General features: G+C 38.9%; 1 protein-coding gene across 3 annotated transcripts in view; it reads left to right on the top strand.

The window, feature by feature from the left end:
• Positions 1-23,386, top strand: part of edar (ectodysplasin A receptor) — a 238,365-nt gene that overhangs the window by 48,014 nt on the left and 166,965 nt on the right. For 2 of the 3 annotated variants that reach the window (XM_039743545.1, XM_039743542.1), the window contains exon 2: positions 19,232-19,297. In XM_039743545.1, coding sequence (XP_039599479.1) covers positions 19,235-19,297 — 63 coding nt within the window. In that variant the 5' untranslated portion in view covers positions 19,232-19,234. The remainder of the gene's footprint in view (positions 1-19,231; positions 19,298-23,386) is intronic. The other variant, XM_039743544.1, reaches the window with a different exon arrangement.

The raw sequence follows: 23,386 nt of genomic DNA, 5'->3' as shown, positions 1-23,386 counted from the left end.
CTCCAATCCTGTTTCTTCCACCCTCAATGGTAATGGGCACCCTTAAGGGTGAGACTCAGCTTTTGCATATTATTTGACACCATCTCCATTCATGTTTTCTTTCAGCTTTCCATGGGCCTTATCCCTTCACCCTCCATCTTGATGCATCTTTTTCCTTAATCATCTCTTGCACTGTGTATGAGGAAGAAGCAAATCTTTTCAGAAAGGATCAAACGTTTACTTGAAAATGTGTAAAAGTGTGTCTTAAACTTTGAAAAGGGACTTATGCAAACAGTCTACATTCCTATTCTATACGAAAACAGCTTGTTATGTTATGACCAAAATGGGCCTTGGTGGTTAATGCTTTAGTGTTTGTAGAAAGTGTTGAAGACCCTCTAGCATTGTAAGTAAAGAGTTCTGGGAACGCAGTGGAAAGTGTTACATGGCTAGTGGTGAGAGATAAGCAACTGGGTAAACAAGCCCGCTTTACTATTGCCATCCCACTTCTGATGCCAGAAGGGTTAAGTTAGCTTGATAAGCTCTGAAAGGTGAAGCCAGCCTTTGCAAACTTAGTTTATATGAGCCCAAGATAAGAGGTGAGTGTGTGGCCTTAGGGAGCAGGAGGCTAGATGAATGAATCCCAGAACAAATAGGCAAATGGTGCTTTTGGGGACAGACCACATTTATGAACCTCTTGGGGGACAGGACCACCACACCACACTATAGATTCGCTTTATAAGGTTGGTCGCCAAACTGATCAGTAGTCTTCCATCACCATCATGACTGAGGTACACGTGGATCGTAGAAGGGTTAAGACGCCAAGCAGCAATGCAAGAACAAATCCGTCTGGGACACCAAACATCTAGCACTACCATGTTGTATGGTGTGGATTGCTACATCTTTATTTGCTTTTGCTTCAACATATATTATTATTTTTTTAACATTATGATCTTCTTCTTCTCTCGGCTGCTGTTGTCACAGTAGATCATCTTCTTCCATATCTTTCTGTCCACTGCATCTTGTTCTGTTACCCCCATCACCTGCATGTCCTCTCTCACCACATCCATAAACCTTCTCTTAGGCCTTCCTCTTTTCCTCTTGCCTGGCAGCTCTATCCTTAACATCCTTCTCCCAATCTACCCAGCATCTCTCCTCTGCATATGTCCAAACCAACTCCATCTCGCCTCTCTGACTGATGACCCTCTAACGTACTCATTTCTAATCCTGTCCATCCTCATCACACCCAATGCAAACTTAACATCTTTAAGTCTCTACCTCCAGCTAGGTCTCCTGCTTTCTGGTCAGTGCCACCGTCTCCAACCCATTTAACATAGCTGGTCTCACTACCATCCCGTAGACCTTCCCTTTCACTCTTGTTGAAAATTGATGTAAACGTATATTGAATATATTACCTCACCCTTTCACTCATTATAATTTTTTAACATTACAATATTAAACTGAATTGACTGCTTCTCTGGCTTGCATTTCCACCCTGTTTACTCTATAATCGAGAACTGAATGCTTTAGTTAGATCAATGCATAAAAAAGATGCTCCAGTAGAATTAAGGCAGTATCTTAATATAGAATAAAGTTCATCCTGTATATAATTGGCACAGTAACATGATATATGATGATGGCTGCGCAGAATTGATACGGTAGCATGATATAGGATAAAGTGTGGGCTGTACACCCTCATGTGCTCTTAAAGGTTGTGTTATGAGAGAATTAGATATTATACTGTGTGTCCGCATTAAAAAGAAGCTGTACAGGTACAAGACAGTATATGTTTTGAGGTGAGGCTTTGTGATGAATCAGCTCCCCATGCCCAAGCCATCTTAACCTCTTTGACCTAAGTGCAACACCTGTCACTTCCATACAAGACTTTCTCTCAAGTCCACCTTTGTCTTTCTGTGACACTTCTTGTTTCCATTCAATTAATCTTATCCCTGTTCTTTTCAGCTTTTCTTCATATTCTGCTTTCATCGGGCACATCTCACTCCCATAGCATTCTTCACACAGCTTTTCTAAACTTTGGCTCCATTAGAAGTGAGAATGGGAGCCAGCTATAGGCATTTCTTCCAAGGCCCTCACACCTTCATTGTTCCATGTTGGCAAAGACCAAGGTGATGAATGGAGGCAGAGGTACTGGAACTTGGCAATGCTTGGCCATTTGGCATGCGTGGCGGAGTCTCAGGAGAAATTCAGTGCAATGCAGGGCTTCTCAGAAGTGAGTGCATAAAAATGGAGTGGTGTGAGGGGTAGTCTTTGACCTTCTTTTGTAGAAAGTGTGTGAGGTGTTGCAAACTGTTGATGTAGTAAATGTCAATGTAGATCTGAGCAAACAGAGTTGCTTTAGAGAAGGAAGGAAAGTCCCGCTACTTATGTGACACATGCTGATGATGGGCGCCCATTCAGAACATATATATTTACATAGGTACTGTATGTACTTAATGATTAGTATCCTACCTAAATTAAAAAGAAATTTCTGTATATTTTTTTGAAAAATGACACAGATATTTTTATACCTAAATAGGAATTTAGCACCTTTGGTAGTTTGGCAAACACCGAGATGATTTCATCCTCCAGTAATAATAATGTGTTAAGATAATAACACAGGACATATTTAACTGCAGTGTATATTTAGACTGATTTTCTCGTTTGTGACTGTATGGGTTTATATAATTAAAGTTATTTGTTGATTCATGGTGTGAAGTCTCAACAGTTGAAATGTTGGGTTTTAAATTTCATTTTTGTTTTTGTCATGAAATTGACTTTAACCTAAAAAAAAATTAAAGATACTTATAAATTATAAATGAAATCTTTTTATTGAATGAGAGAATGCTGAAAATATTTTTTCTAAGCTTAAAGGGTCTCAATTTGCCAAGCTTTTTTTCATTCTTTTTTTTTTTTTTGCCACTGAGCAGGTTTTCATAATGAAGCAGTTTTTTGTTCCTATGTGCCTCACATAAAGAAGAGCTCAACAACAGAAGCATTGTTTTTTTTTCAGTATGGATTTAATGTTAACCTATGAAATGAAATAATGACATTTAACGTAAGCAAATGTAAACTATTACATGTAGGAAGCAAAAAAAAGTTAGATTTGCAAACACGATGGAAATTTAGAAACCTGAAGGTGCACCTTATGAGAAGGACCTGGCAGTCATCACTATCAACATCCAGGGATCTCAGCTGGGAACTTGAAGGTTGCCATTTCAAATCCTGGCAGTGACAGAAGGAATGCAACTCCATTGGGCCCTTGAACAAGGCCCTTAACCTGAAACTGCTCTTTACAAATAGCTGACCCTGCGCTCTGACCTCAAAACTCTCTGGAGATTAAGCTGGGGTACATGAACAATGACAAATCCCTAATATAAGAAATTGTATACGGTGAATAAAGGATTAAACATCACTAGAACAAAAATCAGACAGTGTTCAGAAGCCATTAAGAAGACTAACAGCATGTCAGGTTATATAGCGCCCTGATGTGTGGAGTACAAGTCACAGAAGGTTCTGCTCAAGCTTTATAACACACTGGTGAGGCCTCATCTGGAGTAATGGGTGCATTTCTGGTCTCTGAACTACAAAAAAGTACAACAGCTTCACAATAAGGAGATTGTGAGTTCACGTTCCAGGTCATCCCTGTGTGGTAGCGCTTTGAGTAGTGAGAAAAGCACAATATAAATGTAATGAATTATTGTTATTATTATTAAAAGAGACAGAGCAGTGCTAGAAAAAGTCCAGAGAAAAGCGACTAGGCTGTTTTGGGGAGTGGCAACGAGGTGAAGTGAGAGGTTGGGGATGGCGCAATATTAAGAAGTGTTAGAAATAAAGTGAGTGGAAAACAAAAGCAACTCTTTTACCTCTGAAAAACTTCTAATCATCCAGATTGTGCCATATTTAAATGAAAGCAGATGGTTTTATGACAGGACACCAGATGATTGCTGTTATAGATCAGTATAAGTGTGCATTTCAGTTCAGCTATTGATGTCTGGTTGTGGGTTGACACCTAGTGATAAGACTGGTTATGCCTTACATATTTTGTTAGTTGTTGTTCAATAAAGACAAGAAAGAAAAGGGCAAATGTCGTCTGCTTGTTCGTTCTTATCAAAGGAAAAGGTTACCATAGTGCACTGCATCACAAATACATGACAACTGCGGAGGCTGCCGGCGGGTCAGTGATCTTGTGGGTTCAGGAGCTGCTTTAGAGATTCTCCTGTTTGGCAGATGGTTTCTGGATGTATCGGACCGGATGGTGAACAGTTTTACTCTATGAGGTGGATGAGATATTGTGACAGCTTAGCTAGTAGCTAAGCAAATGGGCCAGATGATCTGAATAGTCTCCTTTCATTTGTTAAATTTCTTATATTCTTATGTTTTCAGGACTGCAGGAAATAAGTTATAAAAAAAAGATTGAAGGAGTTGAATTTTTCCAGTTTAAGCAAACAGAGATTATAAGGTGATATGGAGGAAGTGTTTAAAATTGTGAAGGAAATTAGTACAGTGGAATGCGAGTTATTTAAAAATGAGCTAAAGTGACATAGTTGGAAACTTATTATAAAGCTTTTCTTCACTTGGAGATAGAACTGTGGACACATGGGAAAAGTTACCAAGTAGTGTGGTGGATAGTAGGACTGTAGGGACATTCAAGACTTGACTTAACTTTTTAAATTTTAGTATACAAACACACTCGGCCAGTTAAGAAAATATATAGCATTTGAAGGTTCATAGGATCAACATTGTAATCCATGCAGAGAACAGTGAAATTCTTATTTGCCTGTGCTAATCAACATGCAACATGTCTCCACTCTCACCATGGTCAAAACATCTGTTGTATATCTGTCAAGTTTAACAATATATTTATCTATGGGTAATAATTGGTAGGGGCATCACACTCTGGAGCCTGGCAAAAGACAGTCCTACATTGGTGTTCAGATAGATAGATAGATAGATAGATAGATAGATAGATAGATAGATAGATAGATAGATAGATAGATAGATAGATAGATAGATAGATAGATAGATAGATAGATAGATAGATAGATAGATAGATAGATAGATAGATAGATAGATAGATAGATAGATAGATAGATAGATAGATAGATAGATAGATAGATAGATAGATACTTTATTAATCCCAAGGGGAAATTAACATACTCCAGCAGCAACATACTGATAAAGAACAATATTAAAGTAAAGATTGATAACAATGAAGGTAAAACAGACAATATTATTTTATAATGTTAACGTTTAACCCCCCGGGTGGAATTGAAGAGTCGCATAGTGTAGGGGAGGAACGATCCCCTCAGTCTGTCAGTGGAGCAGGACGGTGACAGCAGTCTGTCGCTGAAGCTGCTCCTCTGTCTAGAGATGATCCTGTTCAGTGGATGCAGTGGATTCTCCATGATTGATAGAAGCCTGCTCAGCGCCCGTCACTCTGCCACGGACGTCAAATTGTCCAGCTCTGTGCCTACAATAGAGCCTGACTTCCTCACCAGTTTGTCCAGGCGTGAGGCGTCCCTCTTCTTTAATGCTGTCTCCCCAGCACACCACCGTGTAGAAGAGGACGCTCACCACAACTGTCTGATAGAACATCTGTGGCATCATATTGCAGATGTAGAAGGATGCCAGTCTTCTAAGGAAGTATAGTCGGTTCTGTCCTTTCTTGCACCGAGTATCAGTATTGGCAGTCCAGTCCAATTTATCATCCAGCTGCACTCCCAGGTATTTATAGGTCTGTACCCTCTGCACACAGTAACCTCTGATAATCACAAGAATCAAAAATATGAAAAATACATCTATTGAAACAAAAACAAATTAACGTAAACTACATTCTGATACTAGAAAACTAAATATAGAGTTGGATAAAATGTTAAGTAGCTATAATAAAATATGCATCTATGATATATCATTAATTAAAAAAGAAAAAATTGGTATTAATGGGCTCCTTTCAAAAAAACATTAGGGGGGTTTGATTAAAACTGTTATGAAAACTCGGGTTGCAAATACACGATAGATAGATAGATAGATAGATAGATAGATAGATAGATAGATAGATAGATAGATAGATAGATAGATAGATAGATAGATAGATAGATAATTTTACAGAAGCTCAAGAAATATAGATATATTTCAACAAACAACAACAACACATACAAGAATTACAAAAATGTCTGAGTTGTCACATAATAAGAGAGCAGTCACGGTGAGACATTACAAAGGTGTATGAGCACAGGTATGAAGGAGCTCCAGTAAAGTTTCTTGATGCACTTCTGCTGAATAGTTTGTTCTCTCAAAGTACTTAATAATAGTGTGAGTGGGGAGTTTCAGCATTGTTCATAACGGCCATTAGTTTTGTCAAACAAAACACATTTTCTTAATACATAACAATAGATAGGTAGATAATAACTAATGTATTAAAAATGAATTGTGCACTCAAGTGCCCCTTTTTCTGCTGAAATTCTTATTAAGTTTACACTTATACTTTATTTTTGATGTAAAATGATTTTTTCAAAATCCATTCCTCATGAAGATCTTCATCTGTTGTATTGGTGTAACAAATTAAAGAGCACATCATGGTGGATATGCACAGAATTAAAAAGGAAGCCACAAAGTATGAAATAGTTGTAGTTGTATAAGGCATATAAGACTATAAATTCCACGGGGTAGGTGTGAGCATGAGGGCAATGGTTAAAAAGAATATTTGGAAGGCCAAAAGACAGTGGGAGAAAAGTATTGCAGAAAAGGTGAATGATGACACAAAGAGATTCTTTCAACGTTTTAGCTGTAAGGGAATGGTCAAGGGGGAAGTGAACACTATGAGGAATTTTAAAGGTAAGCTAGAAGGTACAGTGAAATAGCAGATGCCCTAATCTTGCTTTGTATTGAGGTTTACACATGTGAAGGACTGGGTAACCTAGAGTACCAGGAGCTACTAAGGACATACTTAGTCATTTGGACATAACAGAGGGAGAAGTACTGCTTGGATTAAATAGACTGAAATCTTACAAATCACCATGACCAGGTACCATTTATCCTTCAGTACTTAGGAAAGTTAGTGAGTACATACAGTATATAAACCCTTTTAGAAAAATGTCTGCACACTGGGGACATAAAGACTGGAAAACACTACATTTTTTCCTGTTATATAAAAATAGTGAACAGGATTATCCAAGTAGCTAGAGGCTAGTAAACTCAATGTACATCACATTAATGGAAGGAATTATTAAGAAAAAGATTCATCAGCACACATCCAGAACAGGAGTTTTAGTGAGTAAATTCTCAACAGGAAGACACATTTCACTAATATGCTGGAATTCAACGAGGAAGCAACAAAAGTATATGATTAAAGATGTTCAATGATATTATTCATCTTGATTCTTTTAAGGCTTTTGGTAAGTGCCAGATGAAAGATTGATGATCAAACTGGAATTCAAGGTGTGGTGTTTAGGACAGAACAAAATTGGTTCAAACACAGGAAGCAGAGGGTTATGGTGAGGGAACCTTTTCAGAATTAGGTGATGTTAAAAGAGGTGTCCCTGAGGGGTCAGTGCTGGGACCACTGCTCTTCTTAAAATACAAAAATGATCTGGACAAGAATTGATTTGCTTATAATACCAATCTAGGTAGATGACTAGATAAGGTGGAATTAGTTCAATTGTAATACAGAGACTTCGGCACCAAACAGATTTGGGCCGATTTGTGATAGATGAAATTTATTGTAAATAAGAAGTGTTGCATGTAAGAAGAAGAAATGTTGGTGTTAAATAAACAATTTGAAGACTAAAACTTGAAAGCACACCTTCTGGGAAGAATCTAGGAGTCATAGTGGACTCGTCACTATCTACATCGAGGCAGTGCACAGAAGCATTAAGAAGGTTACTGTATATACCACAATATGTGGAGTACAAGTCAAGGGATGCGATGCTTATGTTATACGGCAAGGCCTCAACTGGAGTACTATGTATGGTATGTGCAGTTTTGGTCTTAATGTGACAAGAAAGACATAACAGTGCTAGAGAAAGTTCAGAGAAGAGTGAATGGGCTAATTTCTGGATGAAGAGATACGAGCTACAAGGAGGAACTAAAATAGTTTAAACAAACAGAGATTAAGAGGTGACATGAGCGACATTTTATGAAAGGAAATCGGACATCTGTCACTTCCAAGATCTCAGGGACACGGTTGGAAACCTAAGGACAGAAACAACAAAAACAACATTTATGTATATAGCACATTTTCATACAAAAAAAATAGCTCAAAGTGCTTTACATAATGAAGAATAGAAAAATAAAAGACACAATAAGAAAATAAAATAAGTCAACATTAATTAACATAGAATAAGAGTAAGGTCTGATGGCCAGGTTGGACAGAAAAAACAAACAAACAAAAAAAAAAACTAGAGAAAAAAATAAAATCTGCAGGGATTCCAGACCATGAGACCGCCCAGTCCCCTCTCAAATGAGAAAAATGTTAGAAAGTTTGTCTTCATGCAAAGAATCATAAATGCGTGAAAAATATTAATAAGTAGTGTGGTGGTAGAGCAGGACCGTTAAAACACGACTTGATGTTATTTTAGATAGTCTAGGTGATTAGGATGAACTCGCTCAATTTTTCTAATGCTTTCTGATCAAATCATCAATTACAATTTTCCAGATGTTGAATCAGTTTTGTTAATACGTTGACAGAATTAAGTTTTAATTGCTGATTATGTGTAGATTGATTTTCTTGTAATAGGATTAAGCAATCCCATATGTCCAATATGAAAGCTCAAACATTGTACTTCTGGCTTCATTTTTGTTGGTCATCATGGAATTGCTCTTAAACTATTTCTGCTCAAAAAACTTGCATAACCCCACATACTGTATTTGTCTGAAACATGGCTATTTTTTAATGAAATATAGGAAAAAGAATTTCTTCATACCTTGATAGGTCTCCATGTGAGCAGTGTTTGTAGCATATCACACGTCAAGATGAATTTTCTTACTTTAAGATAAGGTTTAAGTCATAATTGCATTGCACATTTAGATAGATGATCGAGATTGTGACTAATACGTTTAAGTAATTTAAGAGTTGTTTTTCCAACATGATTGCGGGAGGAAGGATCATCAATTAAAATGTTAAGTTTGTAACTTTATTTTTATATTTCTAATATAATTAGCTCTATGCTATTTTCTCACAGTTTACAATAATATGTATAAAAGACAGAAATCATCTTTGAAAGGGAGTCGGTCGTGTCACAAAGCAATACAGGAAAGATTTTCTTCCTGTCTTAAAAGATCTCCACATGACTACTGTTTGTAGCTTGGCACACATCGAGGTGAATCCGTCCTGCGGCAATTGAATTAAGATAATACTAGAGTGCGAATTTAATTGCAATATATGTTTACATCAATTTTCATGTTTGTGACTGCCCAGATTTCCAGTAATTAAACAATTATATGATACGATGTGACGTTTTCATTTTTCTTCTTCCCTGGAGCAGCCACCTATGAGGTGCACACTGTTTTACAGATACCCCCACATTAGAGGTGTTAACCAAGGACTTCCTGGAGGCCAGATGCTTGGTCCACCTCCTTCACTCTACATATTGGGAAATCTGTCATTTAGACCTCGGTTAAAGGGTTTGTGGGCATGGGCATGCATGGGCAGGCACAAGTGACATCTGTTAAGGCGTGAATCAAGTTCATGCTTCCTGTAAATTTTTGTGAAAAAGTGACACCGTGTTGTTTGGTGTTTACGGAAATGTGTATTCGTCCAAGGATGTCTGTGCTTTGTGTTGATCCCAGTGTCTTACAGGTCTTTAATTATACTCAATGAGCCATCTAATTTAAGAATGGGCTTTAAGATTAAATTTTCCTTTACGGAAATTCTGGGATGGCTAATTCTAGTCACGAAAACAGTTCCATCTCACCTTCCTGCTCAACAAAAAATCTTCACCCATTTTCTATTCAAAACATCTTGACCTTAAGGTCTGATGAATGTTTAAGTGTGGTTGTGTCAGGTTGGTCGTTTGTTGAATGATGATTATGTTTGTATGGAAGCTTCATTCGTATGCTCTTCACCAAATGGTGTTATGGCCGTAATACTTCAATTACTTTCAGTATGTGAGTTTGGCTCTGGCCAGGAAGCCCTTTGGAATTTAGGTTCCATGGCAAGTCTCTATGGCTCCTGGAGGAGACGCTGTACTCCCAGATTTTGCTTACCGAGATGGCAATATACTGTTGCAGCTGGAGCTTAATGGAGTAATTATCTATGGCATCAATGTCTAAATCTCTACTATTTGTATTCCTCGTCTACCCTTGGGCGATCTAATTTTTATCCCATGGTTTTGGTTCATAATTTGGCTACTTTTTAAGAATTATTTAATCAGAAGCACATCTGCCTGTTTTCTTAACGATACCTTTTTTCTGGAGACACTAACAACTTCACCTGCTTTCTAAGAGACGGGCCCACAGCTCATGACTTGTTCATGTTTGTTCTCACATCCTGTAATCACTTCAGTCAGCCCCACCAGCAATATAAGAGCTACAATGCCGGGCTTATTTCTAGGAAGGTTGGAGTGGCATGTGGGTGTTTACCACCTGGTACAGTGAAATTACCTAATGTTACCTGGAAAAAGAGGCCGTGTGTATGGATTTAGGAAAGAAAAATGCCTTGGCAAACTTATCTGAGAAGTTGGCATTTTTAGAGCAAAATAAAAATTGCATTGGTATGTGACAATCATTCTCATGGGCATGGGACAAGCGGCTATGTGTGGGACCTTCAAGAAGCTGCTTGTAATGTTATTTAGATTTATCTGTGAAGTTCACTTTAGTAGATTTTACCATAAAGGCAACATGTAAAACATTCATTATTGGTTTGTCAATTGATCCTATGTCAGGAAATGTCAAGTATATGAATTAACTATGAAGTAACCTAATTTCTAAAAGCTGAAATGAAGGATGTTCTAGATATTATCGTCATCATCATGAGAGTCAGAGTATTAGCATGTTGAGCAGGGCTGACCAGGCCTTTCTCTGCCAATCCTTTTTGGGGAAAAAACAAGACCCTCCAGGGTATCCCACGTCTGGCCATAAGCCTTCTCATGGTGACCTACAAGGAGAGACACAACAATTCCAGGAGTCACATCTTTATGTATAATATGCTACTGTGGCTGTTCGTTTGTCAGTCCAGGATTTTAAATCACCTGTAGCTGGCAAACCATTTGGCCTATCGACCTGAAAGTTGGTACACATATACTACATGATGTCTACTATCCGCTTTCAGGGTGGTGATTGACCTCCAAGGTTATTCCTCTTTTTATTTTTATTTTATTTTATTGTAGACCCAACTCTCAGCAGCGGCCAGCAGGGCAACCATGTGGCGCATACGTACAGGCGCCGTTCTCATCCCTACCACCTTTGCCGTCACTTCCCCTACCTCTCCATATCTTAAATCATTGTTGAGACAGATTGAGGACTTGCAGCACAAACACTGAGTTAATCGGCTTTAACGTGAAAAGATGCCGACGAAAGAAGAGAAGAAGCAGGCTGCTAGGGTGGAGAAAAGAAGAGCTGCTCAGGAAGCAGCAAGCGCATCAAGTCAAGTGTATTCACAGCATGTTGTCATGCAGTGCGCTGTTACTGGTAAATAATATTTATTATAAAACTTAAAGCAATTCTATTTTAGTCACCTTCAACATACTCTCCTTCAAATGCAACAGACTTGTTCCAGATCTTCCCACGTTCGGGGAAATATTCCTTGTTTTCATCTTCTCTTATAGTGTCTAGACCCCGCTTCCCTTTTTTCCTGTATTACTTCCACAATCACAAATCTTCTTCCCTTCAGTCTCAATTTGAATTTCAAGAACAAAAAGAAATCACAGGAAGTGAGATCTGGTGAATATGAGGGGTCACAAAGTAAAGATCGCATTGTTTTTGATGAAAAACACTTTGACTGACAGCACAGTGCGTGAATGACTGCTGCCATGGTGTGTTGGGTGCAGGACTTCTCTGAATGTTCTTTCCAACATATTTTATGTATATAGCGCTCTTCACTGAGTAGAGACACAGAGCACTGTAAAGAATTTTCAGTTAAAATTTTCTAATGCTTTCTTGGTAGATGCCTCAGCAGTTCAATGTAAATTAACAGCTCGTCAATGGAGAATAACCGCTTTGTGACCAAGTTCATCAGCGTCGTAAAACTCAATCATTATGGTCTCCTGAAAATCTGCCATGGTGGCTTGGAGGAAAAAAGTGGCCCAGAGACTCCTGTAGGTTTATAGAATAAACACAAGAAATTTGCACTCGATCAGCTCTGCAAGATATCACTCAGTGGACTGAATAACCAGACTGTAAGCATACAATACCTAGTGGCATATTTGATAACCACACCCTAATGCCATGATATGGACCAATTCTGGGAATTTTAGGAACACGCTTTGTATGGCAAGTACATCTCTTGTGGGAGGAGGCCAGAGGCATTCTGACTACTTGGGAAAACTACCTGAACAGGCATCTCTTAACTCAGAGAAACAACAGTTCTACTCCAGGTGTCATGATTTAGACTGAAAACTGATGCTTTGTTGCCTTTTCCTTTAACAGAAACCATATTGTGTACTGTTGTCGGGGTCACATCCCTTGTTTCTAGTGGCCAGGATCATGAACGTAACTTAATCAACAGCCAGCATAAATGTCTTTCACTATGAACCTTATCCGATCTGTGGATAAAATCCTCAATTTCATTTTGATCTATGATCTTCTTGTATTGCTTGGTTTCAACTTATGGTCTGTTATTTGACCTTGATTTTGCCTCTCGTCTGGGTTACGGTCACTACGGTTTATTTTTATTCTTTTTTTTTTTTTTGCCTTTTGCCTGTTTCTCCCAGTTTACTCACAAAATCGGTTCTCGTCTCTTCCTGCCAAGTTAGGACGCCACGATTCTTCTGAATTCCTCTCCCTGTCACACAGCCCAGAGACCTCGGTGGCTGAGTGACCCAAACATCCTGGTGGGTCAAAAATAGATTCAGGTGTGATACCAGTTAGACGATAGGCAGGAGTGAGACAGACCCAGGTGTGGTCCGAACACTGCACTAAATCACAATGCTGAGTCTTAAGAGTTCAGCTTCTTAGTTAGGTCAGGTATCCACAATAAAAAGATGCACCTAAAAAGATAAGAAAAGCACAGATAGGGGTATAATTAAAGAAAATTCTCAAACATTTACATCAATTGATAGCTACTTCTAACATTAGGGTAAGGCTTGGCCCAGACAGAATAAGATGGTTGGCAATTAGATTAAAATGATGCTAACAATTAAACTCATAAATCAGCTGCATTTCACCTTTGATTGCTGGTTGCGTACTCGATTTTCATCCTGTGTAAATATATGCTATTTAAAATAACACGTCTCAATTTCAACCGCTGTCTCCCCCTATACAAGTCAACTTGCTCTGTAAAAAATACAAAAGCGATTGCGCAACACTAGTAAAGCCCCCTGAGCTGTGGTTCAGTATAGAAAGATGCTACATAATCCAGAGTCCGTTGGTATCATCATCATCATCATTATTGTCAACAACTGCTGCTCCCTTGGGCCCTTGAGCAAGGCCCTTAACCTTAAAATGGCTCCAATGGTTGACCCTGAGTTCTGAACTCCAAAAGGTCATGCAGGCCCCTCAGGGATTAATAAAGTGTACTAAATGGCAATAACAATGACAACCACAGCAATAATAACAATAGTAATAATAATAATAATAATAATAATTGGAATAGGATCCTTACTGAGCTGAGCCCACCAAATGTTGCTCCTTCCCTGTCATGATCTCCAACTGCAGTCCCAGTATATGAAGGTAGCTATACAGCAGGTAAAACCATACAGATGAAGTTCACAAAGAAAACAAAAACAAATTTAAAATAAAATTTAAATAAAACCTGTGCATTAAGGCAGGCTTAACCAATTTAATATCACTACTATGAATTCAGTTAGTCTTTTCATAACGTGACAAAGGAGGACGTGTTCCCTGAGACTGGCTGATTTTTAATCCTATTGTGTATGTTCTTTAATATACAAAGAAGGAGCAACCTTCCTGGAAGCCAATGAACAATATTGTTCATGTTTAAAACTTTTTTAAAACTTTTGGATATACACTCTATTGTTATTGTCGTATTTTAGAAACACAGATTTGGGTAAGTTTCTTTAGATAGCTAGCTAACAGCTAGTTCCTCCCAATGTCTGACATATTTAAATGTGATCAGGAGTCTTTTCTTTGCTTCACTTATGGTGAGACTAACCTCAAATCTGCTACCTTAAGTGTTTTTTAGGGATGTGGTGAAGGTACGTAAAACTTATAACATGTGGATAGTCCACTCCAAATATATAAAGCTCAGTTTGGGTATGTCTGTGTATTTACCTGGAATGTAAATCCACGCAGTGGCCACATTTTGTGCAAAATCCCTATTTGTGTGTTTTGCTTCATTCCAAAATTTAGTCAGTGCCCCCCCACACCAGGTAACTTTTATTTTTCCAGCATGAAAATCCATGCTGTTGTCACAATTTTGCACAGATTCTGTTAACGGGGAACGCCATAGGCTACTTTTCGTTCCGTTCCATCTTGGACACTGCCAATTGGTGCCCTCACTCTGGCAGCACCACATATCCCTTCTAGTTAATAATAAATGACAATCTCAAACCGAACCCAGCTTAAGGGGGCGCAGGGTGTCTGTTGTGTCACAGGTCTAGTGTCCGGAAAGATGAACACGTTAGAAAATGTAGGCATGGCATAACATTCAGGTTCATTGTGGGACTTAATCACTGCTTTATTTACATCACCAGAAACACAGATATCACATTTTTATCTATTAAATATTTTGGTAACACTTTATATTAAATTTTTCATTAATAAATCTTTGCGAATTTTAACAATGAATGAATAGTTGCAAGTTTAGAACAGGTACTGCACAATAATGTACTACTAATAAAGAAATAAGTTTTAAAGATACAACGAGGGATTATATAATGTTTGTTGCTGTCTTATTAATGAAAATTATTTGTGTTTAATAATGTAAAAATAAATCAAAGAATTTAAGTCTATGCATTAGTGGAGTTTTTTTTTTTTTTTTTACTATATCATATGAAAAGAATTAGTGCAGTGGATCCAGGCTGTTACATTAAAATAAATTCTTCAACAAGAACAACATGGAGACCCAGGTGGAAACTTTAAAGAGAGAACCATAAACACATGAGACAGATTAGCGGGTAGTGTGGTAGACAGTAGGACTTTAGAGGCCTTCAGATTTTAACTTATTATTATTTTGGTGAATAGGATGGACGAGTTTGTTAGGTGGGGAGGTCTGCTCTCGTCACAGTTTTTCTAATGTTCTCATCATGCTGTTAAAAACCGGGCTCAAATAGACTTGTGGTGACTCGGCAGCTTTTATAGACAGCAGAGACCAACTCGGCTGATGAAAAAAACAACTTTATTTGGTTGCAGTTTTGTTAAGTGTTGGTTGTGTGTGGAGATGTAGACCAACTGCAGCTCAGATTTGTTAAATATTTTGAATGAGGTGCCTACTGGAGTGCGAAAGTCTGTGTTGAAATCTCAAGCTAAATGTGGCTGCGGTGGACCATGCTGTAATTTAAATTATGAATAGAGCCATGAGGTTGTTTTAAGTGGGACGAAAATACTGAGGACATGCAATTTATTCGCTGCTCGCCTTATGTGACCACACTTAAGGAGCTTTGCCCCTTTTCCAATCGCTTTCAGATGAATTAAGTGACAATTTGCTTTCCTTGCTTGTATTCTTTTAGTTTGAAAAGATCCTTAAACCTTCATGTTATAACTTGGAAGTAGAGGAAACACTAAACTTGGTGCTGCTCAGTCTACTAATGTGATGTCAAGTGCCTGGCCTTATGTGCAACTACGAGGTGAGACACAAAAATAACTGGACTGGTAACACAAAATATATTTATTGATGAATTGCGGCATTCTAAACATTGTCACCTTCTAAATCCTCCCTCTTCCTCCCGATCTCTACGCTGCTCCATACGTATCTTCCATTGACTGAAACAGTGCTGGACGTCTTCTTGCTTGAGGCTCTTTAACAGGCTTGCCGTTTCAGTCTTCACTTCATCTATTGAAGAAAAATGTGTTCCCTTCAGGTCACTTTTGACTTTCAGAAACAAGTAAAAATCACAGGGAGCTAAATCGGGCGAATAGGGAGGATGATCGAGGACAGGAATGTTTTCGTCAGTCAGAAGAGAAACTTTGCGAGAAATTTGATGTTGATTCGCTTTTTGATTTTTTCACCCGACATTATCGCGGCAACTTACAGTATGTAGCGATTGTTGTACAAATACTGACTGGGGTTTCCACAGGATATACCTAACCGGTCGATGGTTTGAGAGGGCGTGAAGGAGGGGATATAGTTCTATGATTCACATCCGGCCGACCTCCTGATGGTTTTCCAGGAAAGCCACAAGTGCAGTCCGGTTATTTTTGTGTCTCACCTCGTATATTGGTGTTTGAATGTATCGGGGAGATGTTTAGCAGGGCAAGTAAAAAGAAGAAAGTATTTACAACATAAAAGTTTAAATAACCTCTTCTAAGATACATTTGAAATGTTGAATAATTCAATAACTAAGGTTACAAAGACTTTTTCTATCTTTAAATTTTGAAATTTCAAAAGTTTGTAAATCACACGCTATTCAAAATATATAAGAACTTAAGAAATTTGAGACGTGAGACAAGATCATTCAGTCCATTAAGCCCACTTGCTTAGCTAAGAGCTATGCTGTTCCCATACCTCATCCAGACACTTCTTAAAGGTTCTAGAGGTTTCTGCTTCAATGACATCAGACTCTTTGAGTGAAGAAGTGTTTCCTGGATTCAATCCTAAATTCACTTCCTCTTACTTTCCACTGACATCCTCGAGTATGGGTGTTCTTGATTTGATTTAATTTGAAAGAACTCTGAGGATTTTGAAGACCTGAATTAGGTCTCTGTGTGGTCTCCTGTTCTTGACATGTCCTTAAGTGCATATATGGCTGCTCTCCTCTGCACAGTTTCAAGTGCCGCTATGTCGTTTTTGTAGTGGAGTGACCAGAACTGCACACAATATTTCCGATGCGCTCTCACTGGTCTATTATATAGTCTGAGCATAGCGTCCATTGATTAATATTCAACAGTATTATGATATAACATTTTATTTTCATCATATTTAGATGATGAAAAGGTTGTGTCACCATAAACCCCTAAGTCGTTTTTAGAGGTTGTTTCCCATATGACCGTGTCTCATGTCTTGTATTTATAATTGACTAGCTGACAATTAGACAAATAGACAAAAACCCGATCTAAATCCGTTAAGTACTTATATCGTGAAAAGCGGACACACATACAGACACACATACAGACAGACGTTGGATTTTATATATAGATATGTCCCTTTTGCTCCCTTTAAGCACTCTGCACTTTTCCACATTAAGCTGCACTTTTCCAAATGTTGACCCAGTTGTGATGTTTTTCCAGGTCGTTTTGAACTCTTTTGTCTGCTATTCCTCCAGTTTCAGTGCCATCTGTAAATTTCACAAGTTTATTAACTACACAGGAATTAATGTGATTCATGTAAATCAGAAGTAACAGTCCAAGGACAGACCCCTGAGGGACCTCCCTCCATTCTCTTCTTACCTGTACTCTTTGCCTCCTGTCAGTTAACCGACTTGAGATCCTGTTTTGTAGGTTACTTTGGATGCTGACAGCTTCTTGTTTCAGAATTCATTTTTGGTTTGAGTGTCAAAGGCTTTTTGTAAGTCTAAGTAAATGTTGTCGGATGCTTTGTGTTTTGTTAACTTTTGCAGTTGCCTGTTCAAAAAAATCTGAAAAATTGGTTTGGCAAGATCTTCCCCTCATAAATCCACGCTGGCTGCTATTCTGTATGCTCTTTTCATATTGGCACTTTTCTGATTGATTTCTTTTTCCATTCCGTTTACATAGTTTTCCGTAGTACAGACGTAAGACTTATTGGTTTTGTCTCTCGCCTTGAAGATTGGAGTCGCATTTGCACCTTTCCAGTCCTCCAGCACTTCTCCTTTCTCAATGAAAATGTCATTTTCCTGACAAGGAAGAATAAGTGTTGTCAGTGTCGACAAACCTGGTCGAGTGGGAATCAAATTGTTTCACAGAGACCTTCTAACTGACAAGATGACAACAATGGCTGCTTATCACTATACATATAAATGCAGTCAGTCAGTCATTACCCAACCCTCTATATCCTAACACAGGGTCATGGGGGTCTGCTGGAGCCAATCCCAGCCAGCATAGGGCGCAAGACAGAAACAAATCCCAGGCAGTGTGCCAGCCCACCGCAAGGCACACACACACACACAAAGCACACACTATGGACAATTTAGGATCGCCAATGCACCTAACCTGCGTGTCTTTGGACTGTGGGAGGAAACCGGAGCACCAGGAGGAAACCCACACAGACACAGGGAGAACATGCAAACTCCACTGCTACCACTGCGTCACCGTGCCGCCCTATATAAATGCACCTAATAATAATTCACTAATCCTAAAATCCACATGAAGTGCTGGTTGAAGCCCATATGGAGTACAAGGCAGGCTGGAATACTAAACCAGGGGGGCACGCACAACTCCTTAGTTGCCAAAACAACACCCCTCGGTGTTCATAGCCTGAACAGATAGGATGTGGAGGTGGAAAGATCTGGAGCACGCAACGCTTGACTTATCAAAACACCACGCCTTGCTGTTCACAGCTCTTACGTGATGAAAAGTCATGGAGCATGTGGTGCTTGAGCTACATAAAAGGTACCCCTCACTATCCAAAGTCTGCTACCTTTAACTTTCTGAAACAGCACCTAACAGGTGTAGATGGCCTACTGTACATACAGTATGTCTTCTAATGGATTGACTGGCTCTGATCCACATTGTGAAACCATTTGCTTCATTATACAGACGTAGAGGGTTGGCGTCTGTCATTGCACACGGTTGGACCACAGTGCACCACAGGTTGTGGGAGAACACCAGAGTGCTTACATTAAAACCTGAATGAAAACAAAGAGAACATGCAAACAGGCAATGACCTGGCCTGGATTTGAATCCAGGCGTAATGAGACAATGGCATAACAACGTAACAAAACACGGTATTTTCAGAACTTTCTCAAACAGTTCAGGGATGTGGAGGCCAAGAGCCAAAATCCACTCATCATCATTATAACCATAAAAATAATAAAAATCTAAAATACAGCTTTTTCTTTTTACCCAGCAGATGAAAGGAAGAATGATTTCCCAAGGAGAAAACAAACGGTCTCATTTTTACTCTTTTTTACTGGTAAGTTACCTTTTGTTAAAATGTTTGATTATATAAATTAGCAACTTTTCTTTTTTTATCTGTGTCGACTATTGTTATCAAACATATTGCACATTCACTTTTTATCAGAGCTGCATTAACTCTATTCAGATGCAGTGGGCCAGAGCAATCCTGGCAGAGGTGGGCACCAGACAGGTAACAACTCATATGGGAGACACCTACAACTTTCTCATGAACTATTTAGAGTCACGAGTGATCATAACCTTCATGTATTTGGGGATGTGGGAGAAAAAACAGAATATCTACTGGAAAATTCAGGGAGAACTGGTGGACTCCACATGGACAACAATCAGGAGCGCAATTCAAACTCAGGACACCGGATCCATGAAGTAGCTGCAAAAACCAATGTGCTTTCTTAACAACAGTAGAAATGTCACTTTTTAGTGTTTAACGTGGAGTTATGTGGTTTTTTCTTGTAGCTTCACACCTGATCTTTATTAATAAAGTTGGAGATTTGTACACCCCATGACAAGCTGGGCTCCAAGCTGCTAGTCTGATAAATTAGGGAAATTAGCAACTAACAGTAAACTATAATTAGCACTATATATTGTACATTTTCCCATAGAGTGGATTCAAAAAGTGTGCACCTTTCAAAGTGATGCCCAATCCACTCTATTTGCCTTTGGTGGACTCCATTCAAGTTCTGGACACATCTCAATGAAACTACAGATTTAAATCAAACAGGCAAATAAAGCAAATAGGATGCACCTCACCACATTTTGGAGAGCCACATTAAAGGGTTGGAATTCATATATAAATGAATGATTTCAGTTTTTGATTTTTAATAAACTTTCTAAAAACATATTTTCACTTTGTCATTATGGGTTATCTGCGGTGCCCTGCCCGGGGTTTATTTCCTGCCTTGTGCCCTGTGTTAGCTGGGATTGGCTCCAGCAGACCCCGTGACCCTGTAGTTTAGATATAGCGGGTTGGATAATGGATGGATTATGGGTTAGTGAGTGTAAATTGATGGCATGAAGAAGTCTTCCGAGTACTTTCTGAATCCATTGTATATACTGTAATTTATCGACTATGCTGCAAAAAGCTTCAGGCAGGATGGACGTGGATTGCAGAGAAAGCATGTGGCTCAAGCAGCTATTTTACATTGGGATGGTACCACTGCAAATTGACAATAATACATGAATAAACATGATGTGCATACATATTTTCCGAATTGGTCAGGGAGGGGAGAAGATTATGTGGAGTTAGAACGCTAAACAACCAAAGTCGGAGAGATATCTAAGAAAGTGCAGGAAAGTAGGTTGAAGTGGACATATGAGGAGGACAGACAATGAATATGTGATGGGAATGGGAGTACTGGGGATCAGAACGCGAGGAAGACCAACACCGAGGTGGACGAATCAAGTCAAAGAAGATCTGAAGGAAAATAGTTTGACTGGCTAGGAGGTGCAGAACCAAGAAGGTTTATCAAGTACATCAACCCCACATAGAAGTGGGAAAACATGAAGAGGAAGAAGAAGAACACTAAACAAAACAGTACAGAATAAACAAAAAGTCATATTTTAGAAATATCATTTACACATAAACGTTATGAGAAATAGCATTGTTTATATATCTAATTGAACTGTGTATCGTTGTAGTGTGATTTTTAAAATTAAGATGCTTTTCAATTCACAAACACAGATGTTTCAATGTAAGATTTTTCTGCTCCTTAATGATGGCGCTCTAGAGTGATGGCGTGTTCCATGCTGATCAGTACTGTATTCTGTAACGATATTGACACTATAAACCTACAGTATATCTTAAATTGGCTTGACAGCTGGACATTTTCAAGCATTTTTATAATGTCTTAATATTTCCATGTCGTAATCTTTGTATTTAAATTATTTTATTGTACTGCCAGCAAACTGCACAGTGGGAAGGAGAATGAACACACTAGATCAGAAAGTTAAACAAGGCCAAAAGTAAAACTCATCCTAAACCGAAACACCAGAATCAGAGCGTAAAATGAAAATCATGGTCAAAAGCAGAAGTGAAAATTGAAGATCAGGGATAAATGACCAAGGAGTTTTATAGTGTTGTTATCCAAATCACACATTGACGGTGACTGGACGAGACGATATTTAACTCGTCACAGCGATGACGTTTGTAATTGTGATGAACAAAACCACACCCCTTGGCAACCTGGCATGCTGTGTAAGCAACAGAGCACACGACATGGTGGCATCTGAGGAAAACAAGATGGAGCATAATGATAATTATAACTTACAATTTAAATAGTGCACAGAAAAATTAGGAAGCTAGGCTGGAAATGTTCTATAAACCCTAAAGTCAATGTTCCCAAACTCAAACCCGGAGTAAGACTGACAGTGCAGATCCTGCCACATGCTCCCTCTTCCAGTTTTGGGAGCCTCTTGAACCCAACACCGTTGATAATGTAACCGAGTGAGTGAACAGATGGGGACAAACCACACACTGAGCAAGGGATGGTGCAAAGTGCGTTTGTATCCAAAAGTCCAGTGCTCCATAGATCCATAAATAATTCCTAAAAGCTCTGAAAATCCAAGTGTTTAAAACCAGGCTAAAAATGAGAATAAAAACCAGCAAAAGTCATTGGGACAAATGAGCCAAGCACAACTCCTTCCATGTCTCCCCAGCCCACCCATGGCTCGCTCAACTGGCGGAGACTTCAGCAGCCGTGGTCCTCTCACTCCTGACCCTCGTCTAGGCTGCCTCCATCGGTGTCTGCCAGACTGCTCAGGGTCGGTTTTCCTCTCGTCATCCTTCACACTCATGTAGTCATCCCTCGGATACCTGGAGAGGATGCCACCTCGATCGCACCCACTTGACACAATCACTGGGTACAATCCATCCCTAGAGCTCTAAACCCCTTGTGGGACCCCTGACCACACTGCACTCTCTCTTCCACTAGCTGGCTGGCTCGTCCTCTTTCACTGCCCCAATGCCACACTCTCGCTCTGCAGCCTTACTTTCTTTTCTCTTTCCTTTTTTTCTGTGTCAGCCCATTACGTATACGGCTCTGAGGGCTCAGAGTCCCAATCTCACGCTGCAGGAAGCCGATGAAGCAATTGAGAACGATAGCGCCTTCATGTGTAGGTGCGTCTCGCCCCAACTACCTCATCAACTCCCCATGGTTGTTCCCACGGAGGCTGAAATGGCCAAACGGATTATTTATGAAAAACTGGCCATTCTTTCGGAGCCGCAATATCACAAAGACTATTTAATATTTGACGATAATTTTTTTAAACTCAATATCCATGTTAATTTCTTTATTGTTACAGGTTTTCTATTTTTCTTGTTCATCATCCATCTATTTTCTAAAACTGCTTATTCTATTATAATAATAACCAGTAATTGCGTACTGCACAACAACGTGCAGGGAATCCACTTGACTTGAGCATTTCTAGTTTTCATCCTCTTTCTTTCTCTGTACGTTTAGCATTCATTTGCTCAGAGGTTGATGCGCTTGCTGCTTCCTGAGCAGTTCTTCTTTTCTCCACCCTAGCGGCCCACTGCTTCTCTTCTTTCGTCAGCATCTTTTCACGTTAAAACTGATTAAGTCAGTTTTTGTGTTACAATTACTTAGTACATTTTCTTTAATTTTTCACTTAAGCTGGTACCAAATTTCAAGTCAATAGGTGAAAGGGTTTGCGAGCTACAGGTGATTTAAAATCCCGGACAGCCACGGTAGTGTATTATATAAGAAGATAATAATAATTAATTTTATTCATAAGGCACTTTACATTTGTAGTAAACCTCAAAGCGCTACATAAAAAATTTTAAACAAAGATACAAGATAAAAACAAAGATAAAACAATAATTAGAGGCAAATTTGTTAATATGCTTTCCTAAATAGAAAAGTCTTAACTGTTTTTTAAAACAGCCCACAATCTGCTGTGTTCTCAGGTTGTCTGATAGGGCATTCCAGAGCCGTGGAGCAGCGACTACAAAGGCTCGGTCACCCAAGTTTGGTCATAGGGGGGCAAAGACAATAGGTATTTGTAAGATGAAGGTTTCTTGTAGTGGATTGTAATATAAGAAGTTCCTTAAGGTATTGTGGATACACTA

This window comes from Polypterus senegalus, chromosome 2 (assembly GCF_016835505.1).
Source record: "Polypterus senegalus isolate Bchr_013 chromosome 2, ASM1683550v1, whole genome shotgun sequence".
NCBI classification, from domain to species: domain Eukaryota; kingdom Metazoa; phylum Chordata; class Cladistia; order Polypteriformes; family Polypteridae; genus Polypterus; species Polypterus senegalus.
Note: the sequence above shows the minus strand (reverse complement) of the source record. Positions and strands in the feature narration are given on the sequence as shown.